The sequence below is a fragment of the Panulirus ornatus genome, chromosome 4 (genome assembly GCF_036320965.1).
Source record: "Panulirus ornatus isolate Po-2019 chromosome 4, ASM3632096v1, whole genome shotgun sequence".
Taxonomy (NCBI): domain Eukaryota; kingdom Metazoa; phylum Arthropoda; class Malacostraca; order Decapoda; family Palinuridae; genus Panulirus; species Panulirus ornatus.
This window is the reverse complement of record NC_092227.1, coordinates 81359012-81383606: the sequence shown is the minus strand read 5'-3', so window position 1 is coordinate 81383606 and position 24595 is coordinate 81359012. Positions and strand designations below refer to the sequence as shown.

The following is a 24595-nucleotide window of genomic DNA, read 5'->3' as shown; positions in this document are numbered from 1 at the left end:
TTCTCCCGTATCATCTGGGTACTTAGGTTATTAATGAATTACATTGAATAATTATCAAGTCGCAGAATTATTACCATAAATGTAATTACTATAATTAAAGAGAAAATCAACTTACAAAAGCGCTAAGTATATATATATATATATATATATATATATATATATATATATATATATATATATATATATATATATAAAGCAAGTATTCGAACCCCGCGCCATTTGTGTGGTCACTGGGTACACCAACCGCACGGCTCTGTTGCCGAGTTGTTAGTGTACCCAGCTACCACACAAATGGTGCGGGGTTCGAATCCTCGCCTCTGGAGGGCATTATGTGTTCCATGAAAGTGCCAATTCGTATATATATATATATATATATATATATATATATATATATATATATATATATATATATATATATATATATATAAAGATGGAGAGTGTGAATATACAGTGTTTTGAAGATGACGTCAATAATGTGTCTTAAAAAGAAATCTAAAAGACTTATGATATGGTTTAACGGGAGAGGCACTGTAAGCGAAGAAAACGGGGCGAAGACGTTGTTATAGAGATGGTAGAGAAAGTTCCCCATCCTGGTCCACTCGTACATAAATGGCACAGATTACCTGCGTATAATCACATAATGATTGGGAGGGAGGAGCAGGAGGGAGAGGAAAAAAAAAATAGGGAACAACTTGTAAACAAGATTAAGGATTATCCGATGATTTTTTTCTTCATAATTCTCATCAGGGACATGTTGAACACGGGTACACGGCCTGATAATTGGGAAATTATGAGAGAGAGAGAGAGAGAGAGAGAGAGAGAGAGAGAGAGAGAGAGAGAGAGAGAGAGAGAGAGGAATACATGTGATGTAAGATTTTTTTTTCTAAAGTGCATACAGAACCTCCCCGTTGGTTTAGGTTGTTAGGTTGAGCTACGTTAGGTTTGGTTAGGCTAGGTTAGGCTACGTTAGGTTAGGTTACGTTAGGGTACAATAGCTTAGGGCACAGCAGGTTAGGTTAGGTTAGGCTACAATAGGTTGTTAGGTTAGGTCAGATTAGATTAGGTTATGCTACAATAGGTTGTTAGGTTAGGTTACAACGGTTTAGGTTAGATTAGGTTATGCTACAATAAGTTAGGTTAGGTTAGATTAGGTTATGCTACAATATGTTAGGTTAGGTTAGATTAGTTTATGCTACAATATGTTAGGTTAGGTTAGGCTAATCTGTTAGGTAAAATTCTTATTGCCGTGGAAAGTTATGTTGTTGATATAGCTGGACGAGACTAAGATAACCAAGTCAAAAAGATAGAACACCCTTTATGGGTTACTTGGAGGGAGTGCTCGACGAAGTGTGTTGTGGTCTTCGAAGATCATAATCAAGGAGTCGGCGACGTAGCGAAGTAGGGAGGTCGAGCGACCGGAAAAGTGCAGGTAATTTTTTCGATAAACAAGAATTTGAGATCGTGATGGCATTTAACTTTGTGGTTAAAACTGGGGATGTGAACGATTCTGAGGCACTGCTTGGGGTGTGTATGGAGGAGATGTTGTTTAGGAATCACCAGTAGATGGGGCTAAACACACACACACACACACACACACACACACACACACACACACACAAAGAAAACAGCATTCAGGTTAATGGAATGGATGACATGTTTAGCACACATGAGAGCTATGCTTGAGTATGGCGATGCTCAAGAGGCACACCTCATATCAACAGAAGCTTCAAACTCCTAATGCTGGTAAAAGACACGTGTAGATAATGACTAATGCCCAAACTCGCTAGCCTGGGCTGTGAATGGAGGTCGGGAACGCTGAAGTTACTCTCTACTTGGAAGCATAAAGGAAAAGATCGAATACCATTATGACATACAGGAGTCTGAACCGCCAGACTTATTCGCATGAGGATATTTTTTTCTTTTTGTACAAAATCACGTGTAGAGAGCATTAGGAGGGGTAAGTAGATACTCTGAAAAAGGATACAAAGACTTAGAAAGTAAAGCAGTTCTTGTTCTCACACAGAGGTATTCAAACACCAGCAGACCACTGGGTCCTTTCGAGGCTGTTTGTGACGGTGGACGATATCAGAAACTCGGAGATTAGTGTCGCAAAAGCCAGAAGGTATACAGATAATTCAGATGGGGATTACCTGCAAATTGTCAGTGTGACAAAGGAGGCGCAACTAATGCAAGTCGTGGACTTGAAGCGAGGTATATATCAAGTCTATTCATGAAGTGAGATGTGCAGTGTGAGCAAGGGATGAGGCTGGACTCAGCGAGTGTACAGTATATGTATGTGAGGGGCGCTACCATGGGAATTTCCTTACGTCCTTCTCGCTACAATCTTACGTCCATATATCACCTCTCTACCTCTACACCTAACCTCTGCTCCCCTAAACTACCTATTCCTCCTTTTCATCTCCTCTGTCTCCCTACACCACACTTCTGGTACCTTCCCCTGCACAGTCCCTGCCACCATATGCCACATCTGCGTCATCTGTGACCTCCCTACTCAGACGGCATGAATGGTGATTCATGCCGTCTGAGTCCAAGGGAGCAAGTCTCCGCCTCCCTCCTAGTATTGTCCCCACACCGCCAGCGTCTGCCAGACACTGGCAGACTGCTACTCTCGACACGCCATCACACCGCCCACTGCAGTCCATACACCACCTCTCCCTTCTCTCTCTCTCTCTCTCTCTCTCTCTCTCTCTCTCTCTCTCTCTCTCTCTCTCTCTCTCTCTCTCTATACACCTCACCCCAAGAACTCATCCAACGTGCCTGTGCCATCCTCAAAGCTAAATTAATAAGCGTTTCACACCTTTTACCTTTTAAGCTAATAACCTCCTCCTCTCCCCTCCTCCTCCTCGTCCTCCCCCCAATAGCTTTTAACTCAGGTCGGTGGTGGATGAGGTGAGACGGGGGTGTTTCACGAGTAACTGCTCTAGATTACGTTGGCGCTTCAGGCATCGGTGGGTGTCGTGGGGGTTCATGAGATGAGGGGAGGAGGAGTAGGTCTTTATTGTTTTCCTCCCAGTACGGTCTAAGAGAGAGTGTCTGGCACGAGTCGAATTCATCGAGCAATGGTCTCGCCCTTGACTGAGTACCTTGTCTCGCCCACCAGTTACAGCCTACATATGCAGACACGTCTGACTGAAACGCCCAGTCATACATCGGCGTTATGTACTTCGAAGTTCACGAAAATCAAAAAATTCCTCCCATGAAATTTATTTTTGGGGGGACTGATCAATGGCAAAAGTAATAATGACAACGACTTCAATGATGATCACTTTACTATGTCTATTACTATAGTATTACCATTATAACTTATATTACCATAATGTAATTACATTAGCAATATAATCACGACCGTAAAATTAGTGATGATAATATGATGATTGTCTGTTTTGATGGCTGGTTATTATCATAATCTACCATTATCATCATGAATACCAAAGAGCTTTTAAGTTATCATTGAAATTATCGTTCATTACAATCGTTATCATCATAAATGATACGATAAACTAGTGAAGTGTAACGGTTTGATATACCCATTTCGTACCTATTTGCATTTGGTCGTCCGCAAGTGTTCGTCTGCCCCTTCAAATGGTTAAGAGATTTGTTCATGATATCTCAATCGACTTGTCTGTTGTGGCGGCTACGCTCGAAAATGAGGTTGAAGAGTTAGCCTCAAACGTCTTTCTGAACTCCTTAATTATATTACTAAGAGAAAATCTTGTACTTCGTGTGAGGGACTTTTTCAAATGACCCGCTTTACGAACATGTTTTACTATTATATTTCACATCTGACAGCTGCAAGAGGCTGTGATAAGATAAGGGGAGAAGATGACAAGAGGTAGAGAAGATAAGAGGTTGATAGAGAGATGAGGGTAGTATCCTTAAGGCCTGATGAATATGCAAATTTGTGATAGAGTGACGGGTGTGGGGTGTTCAGGACGAGGCGGTATTTTGGAGCGAGAGTAATGTCAAATTGTCTGGCGAAAAGAAAAGAGGTAGTGAAAGCCCTGCGTAAGATGAAGTGTGGCTAAGCGGCAGCAGTAGATGGGAACGCAGATGAATTTCTCAAGAAAGTGGGTGATAGTGTTGCTTATAGGTTAAGCAGGATTTTCAATGTATGTCTTTCAAAGGTAAGGCGCCCGAGGACTAGCAAAGTGCTTGTAGTTTCATTCTACAATGGCAAGGGGATAAAAGTGTTTGAATTATAGAGGTGCAAGTCTGTGCAGTGTACGTGGTAGGTTGTATGGGAGAGTTGTCATTACAAGAGCGACGGTATGCACAAAACATCAGACTGGGAAGGAACGATGTGGCTTTAGTAGTGGCAGAGGATGTCGAATCAGGTGTTTACTTCGAAAAATTTGTTCGAACAATACTAGGAGAAAGAGATAGATTTGAAAAGGGCGTATGATAAGGCGGAAAGGGAGAGCCTTGTGGAAGGTGCTATGGCTGTACGGTGTGGGAGGAAAGCTACGAGATGCAGAATAGTCTTTATCAGGCGAGTTAGACTCGTGTGCAACGGAGAAGAGCAAGTTGCTCCCAGTGAAGGTAGGGCTGTGTTTAGGATGTGTGATGCCACCGTGTCTGTTTAATCTCGTCATGGATGGGGTTAACGAAGGAAGGAAATACGAGGTCTTGTAGACAGGGATGGGGTAGAGTTGATGGAGAGGGCAGCCAGAAGATGAGAGGCGAGTCTTATGCTGATAAGTCGTAAGGCTATTCAAAGTTCAAGTCTCAACGTTTGGACGGTTGTCTTCCTCGGGGAAAAAGATTCTCAGGAGGACGACAAAGTGTCGAAACGTTGAGAATTCAGTCCTGATAAGCAGCTAGTATTTCATTGCTATCTTACTGTCAGAATGAGCAACAAAGAGCCATTTGCTTATTGCCGATAACGCGGGAGACCTGAACGAGAGACGGTAGATGCTGGCGTCCGAGTCTAGGAGAGTCTGTGGAACAAAGAGGTCGACAGACGTCAATAAAAGTAAGATAATGAGATTTGGCAGGGAGAGGGAAAGGTGGTTTTCGAATGAGAGATTGAAAATGGGGATAACCAGGAGGGAGTGAATTGTCTCAGACTGGACGAAGCGTCAGATGGAACTACGAGAGCTGAAGTAAATCATTGGGCGGCTGAGGCTTGGAATAGTTCCCGGGTGACTGACTGTCTTCCAGGGTAAATATATAATGTTTGACGGTATAAGTAGTCCCGACGGTGTTGTAAGAGTGCGAGTCTTGGATCCTGAGGGAGGACGTGATGGAAAAGATATGCCCGAGACCATTAAGAGGTATACGGAGACTCGGTCATGCAAGGAATGACTGCGTAAGCGAGATGTGTGGAAACAGGCAAAGTATAATTGAGAAAGCTAACTAACATATGCTGAAATGGTATGGACATATGGACAGGATGAGCGACGAGAGCCTGAATGAGAGAGTACACGCCTAAGAAGTGGAGGGGGAACCGAAATGGTGATGGGTAGACGGAGTTCAGGTAGCTATAAAATTATCGGGGCCTGAACATTCAGGAGGGTGCGAGGCATGCATGGGACAGAGCGAATTGGAAAGATGTGGCACAAGTGAGCTTAAAAAGGGCATATAAAGTGGTTAGACGAAATTTCGGTACAATGTGTGAGGCTAGGCTGTGGGCGTGGGGCTCTGCTTTCGTTACATTATACATGACAGAAGATGCGATCGGAAAACGTGTGTGAGTATGTGCGTGTGTTGTCGGACTCCGCCTACTTGAAATTACACCACGAGTGAGGAGTTGCCTTTGGCAAGGCTGCATCATCGTCAAACGAGTGTACAATCTCGTCAAAGAATTTCCCGCTTCAGAGGAGTCCCGCCTGCCTCTGCTACTGAGCGCAGCGCAGCCTTGTGACGGCAGGAGCCCCTGGATGGGGATCCTGTGTCTATATACAGGCATACACACGCTCACACAGGAATACAGACATGGCACACACATTCCAGGTTATGAGACGAGTGTAAAACTAGCTCCCCGCAATAGTAAAACACACACTCGTATACACATACTACACAACCTGAAAATACCACATTACTTCAGTACACTTAAGGACATAATTACTTAACAGCGGACTAATTTTGTGCCAAAAGTGTTCTGCATAACTTTAGATAATTTGAACCCGACATTCTTATTATGAGTCGCGTATTTTCTTCAATGGTTCTAAGATTCTGATTCATGTTCGGTATAATATTCAAACGCAAATAAGCCCCTTATTTTGTAATTTCATCAGAGCTGATTATTGATCAAAGCAATAAGTTCATAAACCGTGGTACGTATGTCTTATACATCTTTCTTTCATACTATTCGCCATTTCCCGCGTTAGCGAGGTAGCGTTAAGAACAGAGGACTGGGCCTTTGAGGGAATATCCTCACCTGGACCCCTTCTCTGTTCCTTCTTTTGGAAAATTAAAAAAAAAAAAAAAAAAACGAGAGGGGGAGGATTCCAGCCCCGCTCCCTCCCTTTTAGTCGCCTTCTACGACACGCAGGGAATACATGGGAAGTATTCTTTTTCCTCTATCCTCAGGGATGATGTCTTTTATATATATATATATATATCTATATATATATATATATATATATATATATATATATATATATATATCGGAAAGGATCACAATTTTGGCGCGTGCTCAGGTATATTCCTACGAGTCCACGGGGGAAACGAAACACGATAAGTTAACCAAGTGCACTTTCATGAAATAATCACATCCATCAGGGGCGATACAGTTGAGAACTATAACAGTCAGTTGCTATACAACGAAGAGACGTAGCCTCTATATATATATACTATACTATATATATATATATATATATATGATAAATAAATTATGGATAGAGAAAAATATGGTCCACTTTCCCTCGTTGTTTCCGTGCGCTACTAAAAGAAGGAGCGGGGGACTGGACAAATTTTTATTATAAAGGAAGAAAAAAAATAATTATTATTCTAGTTCGCTATATTAATATATATATAATATATATATATATATATATATATATATATATATATATATATATATATATATATATATATATATATATATATATATATAAGCTATAGCCTCTATCATCATTGCTTTGATAAAATACAATGCGAAAATTGATATGAATAACTATAAAACTGAAGTGAAAGATAAGTAACGACTACAATATATGCTACTATTACTACTTGTACTACTACTACTACTACTACTACTACAAGCAATAATTGTTGCATTTTCTATATTTTCATCACTTCTGATGATACTGATTTTTTCGGTAAAATCAGGGTGAGGATAATGATGATATTCTACTGTTACTGGTAATGGTAGCGGCAGTAATGGTAATAGTAGTCATGGTGGCAGTGGCAGTAGTAGTTAGTAGAAACAGTAGTAGAAGCTGTTGCTGTTCGTAAAGCTAATGGACATCAGAGTAGGAAAGGAGCATTTGCACCGATGGTGGAGGTGAGGTAGAAAAACATTACCACAATCGTCATCAGGAAAATGATAGAGAGATGAAACACAACGACATGGCTTTACGTCTACGAAGTGTCTCCGAAATGAAATTCTCTCATTGCGGTCAGCTTACCCCATGGAAGGGATATCCCACACCCATTCAATTCATTTCTTTTTTTTTTTCTATACCCTAAAACACGATCATCGAATCTATCAGACTCGGAAGGTTTTCGCAGTTCGTTTGTCCTACGCGGTTCCCGTATGTGTACGACTACGCGGGTCCCTCTACCTTCTGTTCTTGTTCAGACATCCTCGAGGGCGGGTGGCACTGTACTCCTACTCGCTCTTTGTGTTTGGGGTGCGATAGACCCGAGGATAGTGTGAGGGGAACAGATAATCTATTAATCAAAGATGGTCTCCCAATGCATGAAAGTCCTCCGTCTGTTAGCAGGAAGCCGTTGCTCTGGAGAATGATACGTCTATTAAATATAAAGTCCTTGTAGTGAATACTATTTTTGTTACTTTGATAAGCCTAATAACTATTTTCATAGCAATGTTCATATTTTTCCGTTTCTTATTGCAATAACTTGACTTACATTTACGATATCTTATGTCTTAATGAGGTAAAAGTTTAAAGTTCATGTAAATATTTTTGTTTGAAACGGATTGCCATTAGAATGATTTTTTCCTCTTTTCCTTTATTTACTTTTCCCCGTAGAGAGTGTTTTGGACCCAAGGGCACTGGAATCGTCGCCTAACACGCGAGGATTATATTCTAAGTTTAACATCCACCCAAAACAATTATCGATGTCCAGTGCACGAGATGATGTACTTATGTGACTGAATAGGTTGACCGGCGATCTGTTCGTAGCCTAAACCATCCATTCCCCTTCGCTCGTCAGTCGGGAGATCGAAATCCGCGCACCTCAAGGTCTATAAATTTCGAGTATCCCTCAGATGTTATGGATCTCAAGTCTAGTCGGATGGATAATGGCCTTAGGAGAGGAGTGGTACATTGCTGAGGAGCCAGCGATGGGACGTTTGTACGGGAAGAGAAGACCATACGTGGTTGAGTGGCAGCTCTCCAGAAAATGAAGGTAGATCTTCGAACTTCGCCTGCCCAGAGTACGTACGATAGGTTACAATGAGTCCAGCAAAACACCGAGGACAACAGCAGGAAGTGTTATCGATTCAGTGGATAAGCTTTTACAAACTGCTGAAACTTCGCCGACAGCTGCTGCTGTTCCGTGTGGCGGGATCCGAAGGCCTCCGGGAGGTGGCGGGGTTTCTGCCCGGGCTAGCCTTCGTCTGCGTACCGGGAGGAGGAGGAGGAGGAGGTAGGTGGTGCTGTTTCGTGTGGCGGGATCCGAAGGCCTCCGGGAGGTGGCGGGGTTTCTGCCCGAGCTAGCCTTCGTCTGCGTACCGGGAGGAGGAGGAGGAGGTGCTGTTTCGTGTGGCGGGATCCGAAGGCCTCCGGGAGGTGGCGGGGTTTCTGCCCGAGCTAGCCTTCGTCTGCGTACCGGGAGGAGGAGGAGGAGGAGGAGGTAGGTGGTGCTGTTTCGTGTGGCGGGATGCGAAGGCCTCCGGGAGGTGGCGGGGTTTCTGCCCGAGCTAGCCTTCGTCTGCGTACCGGGAGGAGGAGGAGGTGGAGGAGGTAGGTGGTGGTGGTGGTGCTGATGCCGCAGCTACTACCCGCTTCCCTACACGAAGCGCCAATTATTCTCAAGACTTATTAGGCTGTACATCATGATAAACGGAGCACGGAACAGGGGCTGTTCGCCCGGAAAAATATTCTAACCTGATGGCAGACGGCTTGAGATGTGGCGGTGGTGGGTGGGAAGGGAAGGGAAGGGAGGGAGAGGGGCGGTTGGGTGGTTCTCGGTCGTGGAGAAGGATTGTTGTTGGGAGATGTCTTCGGAGAGAGAGAGAGAGAGAGAGAGAGAGAGAGAGAGAGAGTCAAGACTCTCTGAAGTTGCTCCGCGTGTTTTCTCTCTCTCTCTCTCTCCCTCTCTTTCATCAGCCACAATCCATCTCTTTCTTTTTAGAGATTACACACGCACCAAGTTCCTTCTCTTTGTTGGAGACGGAGGGAGTCAGTCAGTCAGTCAGTCTCTCTCTCTCTCTCTCTCTCTCTCTCTCCCTCCCTCCTTCTCCCCCAACAACAACCCAAACCTCCATCAAACTTTCGCCCTATTAGTTAATGGGTGTTGAGCATCCATCATTCGGCCCCGGTGTTAATAATGACACCCGGGGAACCAGCCCACTGGGGGGCGCCCCCGCGGATCCTCCATCAGGGGCGCCCCAATCTCCTGTGATGGTAACAACCTCGGAAACACTGCAGAATGAGAGATAATGATGGGAAGTTGTTAGTAAGTGATTGCAGCAAAACAAAGACTTGTCCAAAAAGTTTAAGTATAGACCGACATATTATGTGGGTAGGGTGTGTGTGTGTGTGTGTGTGTGTGTGTGTGTGTGTGAGGGACGCCAGGTGGTTGGGTCATTACGATGCCTCTCTCTCTCTCTCTCTCTCTCTCTCTCTCTCTCTCTCTCTCTCTCCTGACCAGCTAATGTGTAAGGTTGGCGATCGTAGGAATGTCGACAATGATATACTTTTTTCTTCTTAGGGGGTAAAAAGTTTTTTTTATCTTTTGAGATTGGGAAGTATCCATTTCTTTTATCAAGAGTTTGCTTTATCTTGTTTTTTTGTCTATCGTGTGTAAGGTAGATGTACTGGATGACGCTGGAGAGGAAAAAAAAAGAAAGATTTATAGAGAGAGTAATCAGACGAGATGCAAAGGGCTACGATCCTTTTTGCCGCCAAGCGTCTCCCGATCAACCCTTTTCGAGTGGTTCGTGAACCTAAATCGCAGGTGAACTTGAAGCATTTGTGAACCTGAATCGTTCGTGAATCAAGGCTCGTTTGTAAACCTGAATCATTCGTAAACCCGAATCGTTTGTAAACCTGAATCATTCGTAAACCCGAATCGTTTGTAAACCTGAATATTTCGTGAACCTAAATCGTAGGTGAACTTGAAGCATTCGTGAGCCTGAATCGTTCGTGAATCAAGGCTCGTTCGTGAACCTGAATCCTTCGTAAACCTGAATATTTCGTGAACCCAAAACGTTCGTGAACACTTATTTCGAATTTAAAGTTTGAACTACGACGTGAACACCTTACTAAAACTGTACGCAGATCATTGTACGTCTCATCCCTTGGGCGACCGATCAAAATGACACAGACAACAAAAAATTAAAAAAGAATTATTGGAATGATAATTTCAATCCTACCTTGACCACTAGGGGGTCACAGGTCATACAAGGGGTAGGAATATATATGTATATATATAAAAAAGACTTCGATTAAATAATATAAAGTATCTGTTTCATCTACAACACGCAACACAGTGTCATCCACACAACACCTTTCAACCAACACAAAGCAATACATTATCAGCCATACAACACAGAGCAGTGACATTCACAAAGAGAACGCAATCATTCATACAACATACATGCAACTCAACCTTGTACCGCCCGCTCAATATTTCATAATTCACGCAATACCGCCATCCACACAACACAAGAAAGGATTACCCACGCAAAACATTCCATTATCTTCAGTCATGCAACATGCAATCAGGCAATACAAATACCCTCCTCCACAAAACACAAAACATTACCATCCAACACAAGAAAACACAAAGTCAACATTAACATCACAAAGCAACACACCCACACAATACTGCGCAAAACTACAATACAGCAAGATATTCCATTGCAACACTCCATGGCAACACCAACATCAAAACTCAAAAATCCTCTTCAAAATCAACACAAAACATCCATGCAACACCTAACAGGCATCCACACAACACAATGTACGGTGTACACTGTGCAATACTCTTTCACCTTGTGAAATGAAAAAAAAAAAAAGAATACTCAACACAAAATGCAGAAAAAACTCACACAACACACCATCTCATCTAAATGCAATTCACGCAAGACTCAATGAGCAACACAACACAAGTATTCACGCAACACCCACACATAACTGTCACTACCACCATCAATGCACACAGAAACCATCATGAACTTAGAAACACAACAAAACATTACTCATCTCTTGTACCACACCATCACCGGCAGAAACACTATCAACACAACACTGTCACCCACACACCACCACACACCACACACTCGCATGATACCATCAACACAACACCACCACCACCTCGTCCCCCACACTCATCATCACCACGTCCCCCGAACACTACCACCATCACCCACACAACACCACCACCATCACCCACACACCACCATCACCCTCCACACAACACCACCATCACCCACACAATACCATCACTCCCACATCCACACAGCACCCCCACATCCACACCACACCACCACCACCATCATCCACACAACACCACCACCATCACCCACACAACACCATCACTCCTACATCCACACAACATCGCCACATCCACACACCACCACCACCACCCACACACACACACCACACACACAACACCCGGACAACACAGCACAGCTCCCATAACGAGCCGTGCTGCTCTACGATCGACGTGTCTACTGCCCGCTTATATCACTTTCGTTAGGGAGATCAGCGAAGGCATTACTGCTGGCTTTCCCTCACACGCCCCTCTCACTCCCTCCCTCTTATTTTTCTCTCCCCCTTCATTTCCCTCCACCACCAACCCCACTCTCTACCCCCCCCCCCCGCCTCTCCTCTCCTCCCTGACCCACCCCCTCCCTCCTCGTTACTGAAGAACATCAACAGTTAAATATCGCCAAGTTTGTGTTTGGGTTGAGGGCAGAGTGTACAGTGGGACGATCGGCAGAGACACGCGCTGAATGCCTCCTCTGTGAGCCCCTGCCCCGACATCCCCCAGCCGGGCGGTGGTGTTAACCCATGTTTACCCAGGGGATTACCCATTGTTTGCCCGGGTGGGCTGGATAGTGTGTGTGTGTATGTGTGTATGTGTGTGGTCAGAACTGTCAGTCTGGCCTTATTAGGGGTGTTTAGTAGGGCAGTTAGCTCAGCGGTCCACCGCATTACGCAGTGCGATGTGTCGGTATGGTGTGGCAGGGCGGGGTGGGGTGTGTGGTATATGCAGCAGATGGGGAGAGAATCACTTGGCAGTATGTAAAACAAATGGTCCAGTTTTAAAGTTTGTATATATATATATATATATATATATATATATATATATATATATATATATATATATATATATATATATAGGGTAGAAAGAATACTTCCCACGTATTCCCTGTGTGTCGTGGAAGGCGACTAAAAGGGAAGGGAGCGGGGGGCTGGAAATCCTCCCCTCTCATTTTCTTTTTTCCCAAAAGAAGGAACAGAGAAGGGGGCCAGGTGAGGATATTCCCTCAAAGGCCCAGTCCTCTGTTCTTAGCGCTACCTCGCTAACGCGGGAAATGGCGAATAGTTTGAAAGAAATATATATATTTGACAAACGCTTTTGTATCTTACACTCACGACTAAGGTTATGATAATGTAAGATACGAAAGCGGGTTTACCTACATTTTATGTACACTCGTTGTGTACTTTATGCATGCATGTTTTTGTTTCGTAAGTGTTTGGGTTTTCCTATGTTAGCAAGGTTGCACCAGGACAAGACGAAGACATTGCCTCGTTCACCCACTTTCACTTTCTAGCTGCCATATACAATGGAACGCATCCAGAGCCACGTATTCCCACAAACCTCTCTACGGTTTTCCCTGACCGCTTCATATGCCCTGGTTCAGCCCGCTGTCAGCACGTCGCTCCCTGTGTACCACTTCATTCCCATTCGCTCTATCACATGCAACACCTCTAACTCTCCTGTATGTTCAGACCCCCAATAGCTTAACGCCTCTGTCATTTCACCCTTCCAACTCTACATCGATTTCCTCCCTCTCCTTGTCCCTTCCACTTCCAACATGTATGCCCTCTGAGTCAACCTCTCCTCACTCATCCTCTCCATGTGTCCAAACTACTTCTGCAAACCTTCTTCAGCTCTTTCATACATACTTCTAACTACGACACCTCTCTCTCTCTCTCTCTCTCTCTCTCTCTCTCTCTCTCTCTCTCTCTCTCTCTCTCTCTTTGTCATTCCTTATGGTACCAACTCTTCTCACATCACATAGTCCTCAAACATCTTCAGCATCACTCTTCCGTAGTTTTTCATGCTAGGGCCATGGCAGCGCATCCATATAATATCAACTCAACACCACCCTTACTAACACAACACACCATCACCCACACAGTACCATCTCTGTCCTCATAGACAATAATGACTTCTCTTTCCACACATTCCTTGATACTCCCTGGACCACAGCCCCCTTACCCACCCTATGGTTCGCTTATAAAAGAGAAACAGTAAATAAAACATCCTCTCCTTATCATTAAAGGTACCCAGATAAACTAATAAAAGCACTTCACTCAAATGACAAAATAAAACCTGGCAAGTGAAATACCACCTAAATGAATGTAAAAACCACTCAACAAGATGAACACTGGTGACTACTGTAATCGTTTTAATTAAGAAATTTCGTGTGAAAAAAAGACTGCATCCGATTCCAGTACAAGGCTTTTGAGGCAGTAAAATCCCTTTAGAGTAAGAGTAGATTAACTCCTACTAGATAAACGAAAACAAGATCCCTTTTTATTAAACAAAAGACTTCAAGTCAATAAAATTACATCTTGATAAACAAAAGCATCATAAGCAGGTAAATGAGAACGTCTTTTTAAATGAAAAGAACCCCCCCCCCCTTTTCCTACGTTGACAAATAAAGCAAAACTCATGAGAAAAAAAAGCAACCATAAGAAATTCACCTTCTAAAGATAGACAGGTAAACATGTAGATTATAGAGAAATAAGAAATACAGAACCTTACCTATTTTACTAAAGAAATGGACATCAAGCTGACAAATAAATAAAACAAAGGAACATCTGAACAAATAAAGGACCCTAGTACAACAGTGAGAGAAAAACAATCGAAATTACCCTAACCCTAATTAATAAACATTTTATTCTAATAAAGAGAAACGCAAACCCACTCTCGTGATGTAATAAAAGCCCGAACGATTTAAATATTAGACTTTCAACGTAGGAAATCACAGAATCCTTACTACTCTCGCGAAAAATAATCCCACGGCCGTAAAGATGATTAGGAAAATAAAGATGATATAGCGCAAGGGAATGAGAGAGAGTTCCACCTTGGAAAATAAAATGCCTCCGTCTTGGGGGGAAAAATACTAAAGTGTAAATTCTCAACAGTGAATAAATCAAAATTACATCTGTGGATTAATCAACATATGAACGTCTCTACAGACAATGGAAAGACAAAACGCTCAGTTCAGTGTACAATTGGACCTAAACGGTAATGATATCTACGTATATAACTCCATCCTAGTATGGAGAAGCACTTAGTTCTAATGTAAAAACCGCCTTTCTAGTTTGAAGACCATTCTAGTTTGTTAATGGACTCCCGTGGTGTAGCGTTTAGCGTTCCTGACCCTGACGCATTCACGTGGGGCCGCCCTGGGTTGAGTGTATAGGTTCGAATCCTGGTTGCGACAGTGGGCCCCTAGTCAACCCCAGCTGTTCATTCATCCCTTAGGGTTTAAGTCGATAAAATGGGTACCTGGCCTAGGCTAGGGTTTATATATCATCTATTTATATTATACTTTGTCGCAGCCTCCCGCAAGGTAGCGCAAGGAAACAGACGAAAGAATGGCCCAACTCACCCACATACACATGCATTTACATAAACGCCCACACACGCACATATACATACCTATACATTTCAACGTATACATACATATATATACTCACATATATACATATAAATGCACATATTCATACACGCTGCCTTCATCCATTCTCATTGCCACCCCGCTACACATGACAAAAAGAAAAATTGATGAAAAAAAAAAGGTCACATTCTTATGAGTTCTTTTCACGATCCCTTCCTAAGACTTGTCCTTCTCCTCCTCCTCCTCCCCACCTCCTCCTCCTCCTCCTCCCCACCTCCTGATCAGACAGAACCGACTCCAGGCGAACTAACATGACCTACCCTCTCCTCCTGCCCTTACATCTATCCTGATCAGACACAACTGACCCCAAGGGAAACTTGAATGACCCTTTGGGGGCCCTTAAAGACCAAACCCCCCCCTCCCCCCCGTCCTCTCTCCCTCCCCTGATCAGAGCGAACATGACCTCAGGTGAACTTCAAACGACCCCACTCCCTTGAGAGCGACCCTTAACACCTCTCCCTCCCTCCTTCCCTCCCTTCCCTTGTTCAGGACAGAACTGACCTCCCAAGACACAATTAGGTGACAAGCGTCTTTAGTTCAGACGAGGTGGGGGGGAGAAGAGGAGGTCAAGGGGGGTGGGTGTCTCCTTCATAACCAACCATGACTGACGAACCTCTAATTATTATCTATTAACAAGACGCTAATTAGAGAATATTATATGTTCGCACCTGCTGCGCAAATTATCGCACGCAATAGGCAATCGTTGGAGGGGGGGGGGGGGGGCAATCGCGGGCTGTAAGTTCATTCGCGATATTTGACTCCTCCCTCCGCCAAATTATTTCGAAGCCATATATATATTCTTTTTTTTTTTCTATGTAATCAATTATCTTGTCGATCTAGTTCGTCGTCCCACCACTGGCAAAACTGAAGTGGGAGGAGGGTTAGGCTAAGGTGTGTGCGCTTGTTAGGGTTGGTTTGAGGGTGTGTGTGTGTGTGTGTATGGGTTGTTGAGGTCGGTGGGGGGAGGGAATTCTTGAAGCGGGGTGGAGGAGGAGGAGGGGTGAGAGAGAGAGAGAGAGGATGGAGGGTAAGGAACAGCTCAGCCGAAGACAAATAAGAGGGGTCGATTTGGTGTGGCACTGAGGAGGAGGAGGAGAAAATTCCCTCGGCTGGTCCTGTGAGGTGAGGTGAGGTAGGTACGTAGGTATGGAAGTAGGGTGGTCGGTAGGTAGGGCGGTAGGTAGGTTGGGCGGTAGGTAGGGAAGTAGTTAGGTAGAGAGGGAGGTAGGGAAGAAGGTAGGTTGGGAGGTAGGCAGGTAGGGAAGTAGGTAGGTTGGGAAGTAGGTAGGTAGGGAGGGAGGTAGGGAAGTAGGTAGGCTGGGAGGTACGTAGGTAGGTAGGTTGGTTGGTTTGGATCCCCAATGGCGTGTTACGGGATCACTAATTATACCATAAATCTCGAGTGAAAATAATCTTTAATTATAACATAAAATACGAGTTATTATATGCTTAATTTTCTTACAGAAGCCCGAGTTATAATAAAGGTAATTATACCCCACCAAAACCCCCCCCCACCACCACCACCACACACGAGGCATTACGCTACGAAAACAAAGTTACTCTCTCTCTCTCTTGTAATTTCGGCCGCTGGACGTGGCGAGGCGGGACTTTAAGCCTGCTTTATGGCGCCCGTGGAAGCTGACTGGCTCAGAACTACTAAATTCCGCGATAATCACTGACCAAATACATTACAAGAATTAGAAAGAGAGAGAGAAAAAAAAAACACAAGACAGAAGATTGTGGGTTAGATGATGGGTGCCGCTCTCTCTGACTCGTGGCAATGAAACAGTCGCTGAAGGACATGGGGACGAGTGGTAAGTTGAGACACTAAAGAACATAAAAGAATAATGGAGTAAAGCTAAGTGATGAAGACGAAGCAGATATCAGATAAAAGGAAAAATTAAGAAGGAAAGTGAGGTTACAACGATATGTCAAAGAGGGGAAAGTGTCATGTAATCAGGACAGTAAAACGTTTTTGTGGAAATTCTGATGACAGAGGAGAGTGAACCTTGAAGGATATCTATACAGACAATTAAAAGGAGTTTGGAAACTGAGAGCATTCACCATGCCCCTCACACACCTTACATAGCAGTGTGTTCAAGACGTTTGGGTGAGGGAGTGAATTTTTGGCTCGTGCGCGCGCGCGTGTGTGTGTGTGTGTGTGTATGTGTGGCCGACGAGACATGGAGAGAACAGGAACAGTGATACAATGAAGTGATGAGGCAAACCATCCTGTAATCTTCACTGTTGAGTGTGTGTGTGTGTGTGTGTGTGTGTGTGTGCGTGTGTGTGTGCGTGTGTGTGTGTATGTGTCTCGTCCCCACCCTCACCCGTCATCATCCACGGCCCATACTGCTTACCATCCCGCCTGCATACACACCCACACCCCGCACAACTCAGCGCCTCCCACACGCCCACGGGATGAGTGTGGTGGAGGACGCGGGCGTACTGAAGGCGCGGGCCACGGACTTCTCCATCGCAGCAATCATGGGCGCCGCAGCGAAGATGGCTCCCCAAGCCAGAGAAGGTAAGTTCGAGTCATCTTTTGTCTCTTTGGAAGACTGATGGATCATTCTTATATAATGCCTGTGTGTCCCTTCTCTCTCTCTCTCTCTCTCTCTCTCTCTCTCTCTCTCTCTCTCTCTCTCTCTCTCCTCTGTCAGAATACTTCTCGTCTATTTATCATTCATTATACTTAGTCGCTGTCTCGCGCGTTAGCGAGGTAGGGCAAGGAAACAGACGAAGGAAAGAATGGCCCATTCTTTCAATACTTTTTAGATAGGTGATAATGTTGATGTATGGTGCGTTTCTTGGTGTCTTGAACGAAGGTTTGATAGGAGAGATTCATGACTTCAGGCTAGTGACAGTCTTGAATACTTGCAAAAGACGGTACGATCCTGGAGCACGACGGTACATACGAACCTTATGTAGTACGGTACTCCCCACGGGTACTGTGGCCCGAGACTTCCCACTGCTCCTAAGGTGTCAAGTGAAAAGAGCCATGCCAATTGCCGCACTCAAAAGCCGCACCGTCGTGCTCCAAGACCGCGCAGTCGTTTTGAGGAGGTCGAAGTTCATAGCAGGTTTTTAAAAGACTGTCCAAGTTCCGGGTGTAATCACTGGACACACTGGGTCTTCAACGAGACTAAAGACGACTTCTGACAACTGGGATATCTTTGTTACCCAAGATATACACATATATATAACCGTGGATTATTCCCTAGATTTGTGGAATTTTTTTTTCGTCTCTCTCGTGACAAAGCTTCTGGTTAAGTGACGTCGTAGTTTAAGTCTCACACTTCGCCCTTATTTGCTATGACACACGACGCGCCCGCTCGGCCGCGCCACCTCGGTACTTACTGGCCAATTACTTCGGGTTAAGCGACAGATAAACGTCGTGGTATTTACAGGTAAATGCCTCCCAGTGTTCCCTGACCCGTGTTGCTTGTTACCGCTGCGGCTCTTCAGACTCGTCTCGTTCGTCACCAAGGGAGACCTTCCTGCAAAAGGAGTGTACTTCCTTCGTCTTGCTGAAGGCTTCCCGCTGCTGGCGTTGCCGATGGTAGAGGGCCACAATTGTGGTAAAGAAGTCCGGGGTCCTTAGAGTTAACATGGATGTGGTGGTTCGTGCAAGCGATCATTTTTTCACTTTTGACATCAAAGGCTCCTGTCACGGGTGTAAGTCCTAATCAAAGTCGAGCATTATATATATAGAAGGAATAAAGGATAGAGATGGAGGAGTACGTGCCACCCGTCTCCTCTGTCCTCTCTTAAAGGGAGGATTAAAGTCTAAGAGATAAACGAGAGGAGGATATTGAGTGTGATTTGATAACTCATCCAGTGAATGACGGAATCTCTTCCCATACAATTCGAACCCAATGGAGAATAACGAGTCCATCGTACGCTGCTTTTTCTTCCCCCACTAACCTCATGACATGGATGGAACCTATTCCGACATAACCTAAAAAGAATCCAGTGGTCTGCTGCCGTTTGAATTCCTTTTATATTCCATTTTTGTATTCCAGTCTTATGTTTGTCCCTTATACCTTCAACACAAATGTAAGCGAGACAAATACGCAGGAGAGTCAGGTAAAACGAAGCTTCAACCAAACCTGACTGGATGAATTGGAACTTCCCATGCTTCATCCTAATACAGTTTAGATGAATAATCTCGCATAGAGAAACTCGATGAATGTGAACGACTCTCAAGATTCGAATATACAGATCCTGTCATGACATCTAAGCTGAAGTGAAGATTCCTTTGATCTAAGTTTTCAATGTATAAGTACTTGTAATTCTAATGCATTCAACACGCAAGAATTTCGAAGTAGAGAACGGAGCGTTTCGAGCTACATTATCGAACCAGATTCGCTGATCGATCTGTATTCTGGACTAAAAATGCTACATTGCTTTCTACGTGTAATATTTTTTTTCTCATAATTTCTACATCAACATTAAACATCATTGCCATTAAAGCATCATTGCAACATTCATTATCATCATTATTCATCATCATTATTATTGTTATTAGTATCATTATCAATACATTCATCAACAATGTGATTAACATTGTGTGAATAATGATAACTGATAATTATGATAACTGCTTTACATCTGGTTACGTCTCCCACCTTCGTGATGCAGGGTTAGGAACAAGACAAGGTGTCCCAATGTGTTCACTTCCACTTTATCTCTCAAGCATAATGCATTGTAAACCAGAGTCTACAATACGAAGCAAAGACCCACAGTCTACTATGTAGTTTACCTTGACCGCTTCATATTCCTTGGTCCAGTGTACGTCATCCCCCATATACCATATGGATTGATTTAGAAATTCTCCTTTATAACATCCTCTGACATCCTTCAATGTCTTCCCCCTTTTCCTTTCCTTTACCACTATTGATACATAAGATCATCATAGTCCATCTTTCTTTACTCATCCTCTCCACTTGTCCTAGATAATTCAGTATAACTTGGTCAGCCCTCTGAACTACGGTAAGCTTGCTACCACACCTCTCTCTCTCTTACACTATGATTTCTTACACGATCAACCCAATTTACACCACATATTGTCCTTAGGCATTAGATTTCCTACACATCCACACTTTTTTTTTCAGGGTTTAAGATACAACATTGCAACACAGTTGGCATAACCATACATTCAAGCACGCCCATCTTTGCACTAGCAGACGACGGTTGGCATAACCACACATTCAAGCACACCCATTTTTGCACTAGCAGAAGATGATCTCTCCTTCCACACTTCTTATTTCATCTAGGACCATGGTCCTCTCCTCTCTTTTTTACCCCCACGACTTGCATCAACCCCTGTGATTTCATCATCTGCCACATCCACTCCCTAAAGCACTCTACTTCCTCCCGATTCTCCTCATTTCAAGCTTTCATTCAAGTCCTCATGTCCAAGCCCATTGGTCTAGCTCATTACTTTTACTTTTGTCCACATTTACTCTCGGCTTTCCTCTTTCACACACTTTCTTTAAACTCAGTCAGCAGCTTCTAGATATTCTCTCTAGAGTCTGCCTCTAGAGTAGTGTCATCTATAAACAGCAGCTGCTTCGCCTTCTATGCTTCACTAACCCCGGCATACCATAGACCCGGCTTTTGCTCCCAGACCCTCTCATCTACCTCCCTCACCACCTTAATCATAAACAGGTTGAGCAATCAAGGATGGATGAAAAAAGGTTAACGAGTGGTGGAACGAAGTTAAATCGCTAATGAAAGGGAAAAGGAAGGTGGAAGAACGGTATCTGCAGGGAAGCAGAGCGAGTGATTGAGAGAAGTACAAGAGAAAGCGGCAGGAGGTCAAGGGAAAGGTGCGAGATGAGAAAGGAGAGAGTATTATCCAACTTTAAGGAAAAAATTAAAGTCTTGGAAGTAAGTTATTAGTATGAGAACAAAACAAATGGGATGGCAATGAGGAGAGCAGATGGATTAGTGGCAGCAGGAAGAGAAGAGGTGTAAAGGAGGAGTGAGCATTTTGAAGGACTATATATATATATATATATATATATATATATTAGACGAAAGGGGTGCTTATGCATTAGGTCTGGGACGATGTGACATGCGGAGCTGGAAAAACACAAGGATTGGTTGGGTGAAAAGAGAGATGGTAAATGGGGATTGGTATAATGAAAAAAGAGGAGGTAGTTCACTGGAAGCCTTGCATAAAATGTACTGTGGTAACGTGGCTAGAATGGACAGGAATATTGCTGACTTTCTCAAGAAAGGGGGTGCTCATGTATAGTTAGTACGGCTAGTATAGCCCAAGTGAAGACACCTGGGGATCAACAGATTGTGTGTACAATGCAAGAGTTACGTAGATTTGAGTCTGTTTAGTATACCTGTTCGGGTGTATATGAGAGTGGTGACTGAAGAGGTGATAGTAAGCACCTACCACCTGAGCAGGGAAAGGCAATGTGGCTTCGGGGTAAATGTCTGGATAAAGTGAATGATAAAAGTTGCTAAGGAGCCTTGTGGAAGTTGCTATTAATCATGTGAAAGCTGCTAGTGATCATGTGAAAGCTGCCAATGATCATGTCAAAGTTGCTACTGATCATGTGGAAGTTGCTATTGATCCTGTGGAAGTTGCTATTGATCCTGTGGAAGTTGCTATTGATCCTGAGGAAGCTGCTACTCATCATGGGGCATGTGGAAAGCTACTACATGGAGTAAGGAACTTTTCATCAGGAAAACAACGCATGTGTAGGAGAGGGAGGAGACGAGAGAGGTGATCCTGTAAAGGTGTGTCCGCTTAGCAAGCGGTGGCCATCAAATCCAGTCATATACGTATATACAATACTTTAATGATTCAATGTTATCATTCACTGTATGAGTATGGTTGCAATTTTATCTTTTATCTTTCTATTCTGAGCAGAGTTTTCCTAACGTCACCCATCATCCACGGGAACTAGGCTACAAATCTATACGCTCAATAATCACTTCTGAGCAAAATGATTCGAGTGTACGTCACATCATTCGATAAAAGTTTACGAACAATTTTTTTCCTATGCAGCAAGTGGCTCTTCAGACAAGAGGGAATGGGATAGAGGAGGAAGCTCTCCATCTCTCCCACACAGAGAGAGAGAGAGAGAGAGAGAGAGAGAGAGAGAGAGAGAGAGAGAGAGAGACAAAAGCGCGTCTCAGACGACCCTCTCCCATCACCCCTGGAGGCCGCCGCGTTCCATCACGGCCGTCCATTTAAAGTTTCCGTCAGACGAGCGGAGCAAAACGTTAACCAGCATCCCGGCACCATATATCAGTCGCCCGGTACAGCCGATGAAGCGCCGTGATCCACACCGCCGCTCAGTAATGCCCGCCTTACAGACGGAGGGCAAGAATTAGAAGACCCCCACATTACCCAAGCTCTTCAGCGCCGTCTTCGTCGGCGCCGTCAGTAAGGGGAGCCTCTATGTCCTCATTATACTCTAGATTATATGCTACCTTTTTTCTTTTTTTTCCTAGGCTTTTATTATTGATGATTTATTCCCTACCATCCACACATACAGCCCTTGGGACTTGCTTCCTAGAAAATTTATTTTTCCGTAATGTTCAAGAGAAGGTATTTCCCGATTCGGTAGCAGCGGCAGCAGGAGGAGGAGGAGGAGGTATGGTTGAGAGAAATGGCTGAATTGCAGTAGCTCAGAGGAGAGACTGAGGTAAAGGAGAAGGGGGCAAAAAAGAAAAAAAAAATGGTGGAAGCAGATATATCAAACGAATGTTACAAGAAGGAAAATCAAGAGAGTAATCATTATATAGAATGTAGAATAAAAGTGGCTACCTTGTGTGTCATACAAGGAGGAGGAGGAGGAGGAGGATGCCTTGGTAGACGACACACAGATGAGAAACTGAACGAGGACTGGGGCACATGCAGCTCCTGGTGGAGGAGGGACACCAGGACTGTAGTGATGGAGTGGGGAACACTAGGACTGTAGTGATGGAGTGGGGAACACTAGGACTGTAGTGATGGAGTGGGGAACACTAGGACTGTAGTGATGGAGTGGGAAACACTAGGACTGTAGTGATGGAGGGGGACACTAGAACTGCAGTGATGGAGGGGGGACACCAGGACTGTATTGATGGAGGGGGGATTGAAAGACCGTCACAGGTCTTCAGGAGATGGAGGCTGACGAAGTGTGACTTACAAGTTTTTCATTACTGGTTATGGAACAGAGGAGGAAGAGATCACGTTTTCACCAGAACTTACATACCCATCCTTGAACATGTACCATCGAGAACCGTGAGAGACAGCCGCAACCTCCGAATGATTTGGCAAAGATCAAGAGATGGTTGACAGGACTAGTTATGTGAGGGGGAGAGTGAGTGCGCGCTCAACATAAGCAGGGTGGAACAATTCATTATAGAGAAATGATTTATCAAAAGGCAAAAACCTTACCCCCCATACACCTCTCTAGATCAAAGGCTCTCTCTTAGACCACCTCCTTCAAACTGTGTAAACAAAGATTTGAACCTGAAGAGAACAATACCAGGAGAACTGATGAATAATGACTGAATAAGGATCTTACGTCCTTTGATCCGTTATTCACTTATCGGGAAGATTGATCTTTCATTTCCGCTTCTATGAATTCAAGAATATCAAGCTATTCATTATCGAGAGTCTGGGTCCTCTGGGCTGGGTGTAAACCTTAAGACTGTGATATGACGACTCGACTATTGATCTTTCATAACGTCATCCCATTGAGCATGAGAGTACGACCCTTGAGCACGATGGTACGCCCCTTGAACATGACAGTACGACCCTTGAGTACGATGGTACGACCCTTGAACATGACAGTACGACCATTAGGTACGATGGTACGACCCTTGAACATGACAGTACGACCATTAGGTACGATGGTACGCCCCTTGAACATGATAGTACGACCATTAGGTACGATGGTACGACCCTTGAACATGACAGTACGACCATTAGGTACGATGGTACGACCCTTGAACGTAACAGTGTGACCATTAGGTACAAAGGTACTACCCTTGAACATGACAGGATACCCTGGAGCACGATGGTACGACCTTTGAGCACGACGGTACAACCCTTAACCATGATTGGATAACCCTTGTGCACGATAGTACAACCCTCGAGCATGAATGGACAACCCTTGAGCGCAATGGTACAATCCTTCAAAAAAAACACGAAGGTAACATCAATGAAAAACGAATTTTTCGACCCTTGGTTTATGGTATGTCCTGCCCTTTGACCCGATCCTGCAGGGTCAGGGCAAACGGTGCGAGTACCTTCGCGCTGGCGAGTCTTACCGTTGC

General features: G+C 44.1%; 1 protein-coding gene and 1 long non-coding RNA gene across 2 annotated transcripts in view; one reads left to right on the top strand and one right to left on the bottom strand.

The window, feature by feature from the left end:
• The window catches only part of LOC139745855 (uncharacterized), a 486509-nt gene that overhangs the window by 77560 nt on the left and 384354 nt on the right, over positions 1 to 24595 (top strand). The window contains 1 exon segment of the mRNA XM_071656482.1: positions 16763 to 17825. Coding sequence (XP_071512583.1) covers positions 17606 to 17825 — 220 coding nt within the window. The 5' untranslated portion in view covers positions 16763 to 17605.
• Positions 1 to 24595, bottom strand: part of LOC139745859 (uncharacterized) — a 221208-nt gene that overhangs the window by 110624 nt on the left and 85989 nt on the right. The gene's annotated exons all lie outside the window — the stretch shown is intronic.